This window comes from Carlito syrichta, unplaced genomic scaffold (genome assembly GCF_000164805.1).
Source record: "Carlito syrichta isolate Samal-C Ts95f unplaced genomic scaffold, Tarsius_syrichta-2.0.1 Scaffold304227, whole genome shotgun sequence".
In the NCBI taxonomy this organism is placed as follows: domain Eukaryota; kingdom Metazoa; phylum Chordata; class Mammalia; order Primates; family Tarsiidae; genus Carlito; species Carlito syrichta.
The window spans coordinates 530,435-535,107 of NW_007248323.1; the positions used below are offsets into that span (position 1 = coordinate 530,435).

The 4,673-nt window shown below is 40.8% G+C and overlaps 1 protein-coding gene across 1 annotated transcript; it reads left to right on the plus strand.

Moving 5' to 3' along the window:
• The first annotated feature begins 2,824 nt into the window (after positions 1-2,824).
• Positions 2,825-3,429, plus strand: LOC103261930 (interleukin-1 receptor antagonist protein-like). Its single transcript, XM_008059513.1, has one exon. It carries the CDS (start codon positions 2,908-2,910, stop codon positions 3,427-3,429), a length of 522 nt encoding a protein of 173 aa, XP_008057704.1. The 5' UTR covers positions 2,825-2,907.
• Positions 3,430-4,673: the final 1,244 nt, after the last annotated feature.

A 4,673-nucleotide genomic window follows, 5' to 3' on the forward strand; every position in this document is an offset into this window, starting at 1 on the left:
TTTATAAGAGATTGTAGTATACAAATAAAGTAGCAGCGCATTTTAGTCAGAGTTCTCAGGTACAAGTTAGTAAAGACATATTCTTGTCTTGATTGTTCTATGTAAAAATTATTTGACATCAAACTAATTCTTTTTCTCTTTTCTGGACCCTCTTTTTTCTTATTGACAGTATATAAGCAATGTTTCTTAAAGTATATTATGCAGACCCCTGCTGCTACCTAAGACTTTTCAAAATGTATGTGTACATACATTTATAATAATACACAAATGTTATTTGCTTTTTTCCCTGTGTTAACATTTGTACTAATGGTGCAAAAATAATGGTGAGCAAAATTATTGGTATCTTAGTACAAATCAAGGCAGTGCCATCCAGCCATACTAATGGTTATTGTAGTTATCAACATATTTTGGTTGAAGCAATAAAAATTAATCAAATTTTAATCTCTACTCTTGCAAACAATGTTTTTCATATTCTGTGTGATGAAATGGTAAAAGTACACACAGAACACTTTTGTTGTATACCAAAACTTAAGGACTGTTCCAAATAAAAGCAATTGGGCAATTCTGTCATGTGTAAGTTGAACTCACTGCTTTACTTTAGGGAGAAACAGTTTTACTTGAAAGAACAACTGTTCTTTCAGTTTTACTTGAAAAAACAACTGACATATGGTCATTCAAACTTAGGCTTTGACAGTCTTGAAGATGAGCAAAGTAAGACTGTTACTTAAAAAACAAAACAAAACAAAAAACAACAAAAGACTATTAATAATATTTGCTACCAGTAAAAAAGTTACAATTTTCCAGCAAAAATTAGGACATTAGAAAAGGTGGGCCGGGCTCGGTGGCTCAGACTGTAATCCCAGCACTTTGGGAGGCCAAGGCAAGTGGATTGCCTGAGACTGAGGGTTTGAGACCAGCCCAGGCAACTTGGCAAGACCTTGTCTCTACAATAAATCAAAAGTTAGCTGGGCACGGTAGGGTGCCTGTGGCTCCAGCTACTTGGAAGGCAGAGGCGGAAGGATTGCCAGAGCCCAGGAGGTCAAGGCTAGGGTGGCCGTGAGTGTGCCAATGAACTCCAGCCTGGGCAACAGAATGAGACTGTAGTTAAAAATAAAAAATAAAAAATGTTTAAAAAGGTTTTAAGTGAGATGAATGGTGATATTAATTATAGAATATTATATAATGAACTGTGTCAATATTTGGAAACTCTGCATCACTTCACCAAACAATATTTTTAAATGACTTTTGCGTGATGCTATAAAGCCATGTGCATGAAAGAAAAACCAGTGGTTTTAAGGAAAAAAATATTAAATGTATATTGATATGATCCCAGATTTCACATCGCAATTATCCTTTAAAATCAACCACTAACTGAGTTTTGGAACAATATCAAAAAAGAATATCTACAAATATCTCAAAGGGTTATTAAAATAACCTTACATTTCCAACTTTACATTTGAATGAGATCAAATATTCTTGATACATATCAACAAAATCAATATTGTAATCAATGTAATGCCAAAGTAAATACATGTATTAAACGTTCTTATAAAACCAGACAGACATAGAAGATTAACAAAAATGAGAAACAATGTTTTTTTTCTTCACACTACACTATATTGGAAAATATTCATTATAAAAATATTATTTATATTAACAGGTTAACCAGTTTATAATAACAATTTTATCAGGGGTTGGCAAACTGCAGCTCATAGACCCAAGCTAGCCTGAAGGCGACATCTGTCTTCTCACCTATTTTTGTAAATAAAGCTTTATTTGGAATATAGTCACACTCATTGTTTTATGTCTTGTCAATTACAGCCTTTGCTCTACAGCAGCAGAGTTGAATAATTGCAAGCACTTACAAAGCCTAAAGCTCACAAAGCCTAAAGTACTTATTATGTTGCCATTACAGAAAAAGTGTGTGGATTCCAGAGTTTATTGTTATTATTTTTAAACAAATTAATACATATAACCTGACATATATTCTTTGGAGTTCTAACTAATTTTGAAGACCATGAAATATTCCTGGAACTGTAAAAACTGGGAACCTCTTCACTAAGAAAGCAAAATAAATATTACCTTCCTAAAAAAAAATAACCATTTGTTTCTTTTTCCCCAAAACTATTTAAAAGTCCTTAGGTTGACTATCCTTTGACAGAAAGCCACTATTCCTCTCCAGGTGGCCAACATAACTCTCAGGCTCCAGAGACCTGTTCTTCTTCTTGTTCCTTCATGTCTTAGTGTGATGACAGCTCTGCTAGTATTTGTTCAGGGTTCATGCACTATCCTTTGCAGTTCCTCTGAACCCCACCCACATCTGTGTTATTGATCCCTTTTAATAATCTTATCTTTAATGATTCCACTTAAATGTGATATATATATATATACACACATATATATGAATACATATATAATATATATATATGAATACATATATAATATATATATTTACTTGGGACTTCAACTAAGAGTATATATACAGTCATGTATTATTTTACAGTAGGGATATTTTCTGAGAAATGTGTCATTAGGCAATTTTGTTGTATAAACATCATACAATGTACTTGTACAAATCTAAATGGTATAGTCTACGATATACTTCGGTTATATAGCATAACCTATTTCCTCTAAGTCACAAAGTCATACAGTATGCTACTGTACTAAGTATATAGGCAACTGTAACACAATGGTATTTGTGTATATAAGCATATCTAAACATTAAAAAGTACAGTAAAAATATAGTATTATAATCTTATGGGATCACCATCATATGTGTGGTCTGTTATTGATGGAAGCATTTTCATGCAGCACACAACTGGATATAGGAATATATATACTCTCTCTCCTCCTCTTCCTGTTCCATTCAGAGACAGCTGCCGCTCTTCTGGGAAAAGACCCTAGAAGATGCAGGCTTTCAACATCTGGGATGTTAACCAGAAGACCTTCTACCTGTGGAACAACCAACTAGTTGCTGGATATTTACAAGGACAAAATACTAAATTAGAAGAGAAGATAGATGTGGTGCCCATCGAGCCCCATGCTCTGTTCCTGGGGATCCATGGAAGGAAGCTGTGCCTGTCGTGTGTCAAGTCTGGTGATGAGACCAAACTCCAGCTGGAGGCAGTTCACATCACTGACCTGAGCAAGAACAGAAAGCAGGACAAGCGTTTCACCTTCATCCACTCAGACAACAGCCCCACCACCAGCTTCGAGTCAGCTTCCTGCCCAGGCTGGTACCTCTGCACAGCATTGGAAGCCAATCAGCCTGTTAGCCTTACCAACACACCTGACAAGGCCATCATGGTCAACAAGTTTTACTTCCAGCAGGACAAGTTGAAGGGCCACCGCCAGGGCCACCACCAGGCACTAGCAAACCACATCCCCTCCCTTTTCCTGGAAAGGCGCCCAAACTCAGCCCCCACCTAAAATGGCGACCCAGCAAACAAAGCGGGCCTCTGAAACGGTACCTTCCGAGTTCTTCTTCCATAGTCCGGCTCACCTTTTCCCGCGCCCGCGAAAAATCCACCAACCTGGATGGAGCTCCGCCAGGCGACCAATAATCGACTGACACCGCCCTAAAGGCTGGTGTGCCCTTGCTTCAGTCTTACAGCCTGACCCTCAGGTCCTGTAGCCCACCACGTTTGACCCATTAAATCTCTTGGCCTTAACGGGTGTTGAGTCTCATTGTGCGCCACCATTTTTCATTGGTGCCATGACTCCGATCGGGTTCCTCTTGCACTCGGGCGAGACCCCATTCTGGCGCCAGCGGGACTTACCCCTTAAGGTCTTCACCCACTTTCTTGAATGCTAGCGCTGCATCCATCACCGGCCCTCGGATTGTTAAGTGCCCCTAACTGGAAAACCTAAAACCTTGCCTGGGATAACCGGAGGGAACTGACCATTGATCATCCGGCAGCCCTTTCGGCCCCAGGAGAGGGGGGGACCACACCCCACATAGGTCTTTAAGGCCACAGCAGACCCCTACTGGTTTTCCCCACTCCCGCCTAGGTCTTTAAGGCCACAGCAAACCCTGACTGGTTTTCCCTTCCCTCGGCCGTCAGGTATTTCGAGTCTGCTCCCTCCCGCCATCCGGTTTTGGGCATCCTCTTCACTAAAAATCCTGGTACCAGGTTGCCCTCAACCTTCTTGATGCTCCAGGAGAATCGCGGGTTGTAATAACGTTCTGTGATGACAGGCTTTATTGCAACCTCCTCATATCCTGACAGCCAGCTGTCCAGGGGATGCTCTGCTCAGCCCCAGCTGTTAAAATGGGAAACTCGTCATTCCTGCCGGCCGGCCGACTCTCCCTTCAAATGCCTCTTAGACAACCTCTCCACTCTCTCCCTCATTCCCGACATTAAACTCCGCTTCAGTACCCAAGCTTGGCCTACCTATCGCATGGACAACCTTACGGGTACCTAAACCCCGACATTATACAGGACCTCTATAACTTCTGCAAGCATTCAAAAAAGTGGACAGAGATTCCCTATGTCCAGTCTTTCTCTTTACTCCGGGAACATCCTTGTCTCTGCCTCTGATATAAACCAGTTCACCTCCTCGTGGCTGCAAAGGGCCCCTCTCTCCCTCCAACGCCGCCACCTCCCTCTTCCGTCTCTAACCCACCTCCCTCTTCCGTCTCTGACTTTGACCCAGCAGATGAACCTCCTCCC

Coding starts and splice junctions, on each gene's coding strand:
- LOC103261930 (XM_008059513.1), top strand. CDS start 2,908: ATGCAGGCTTTCAACATCTGGGATGTTAACCAGAAGACCTTCTACCTG.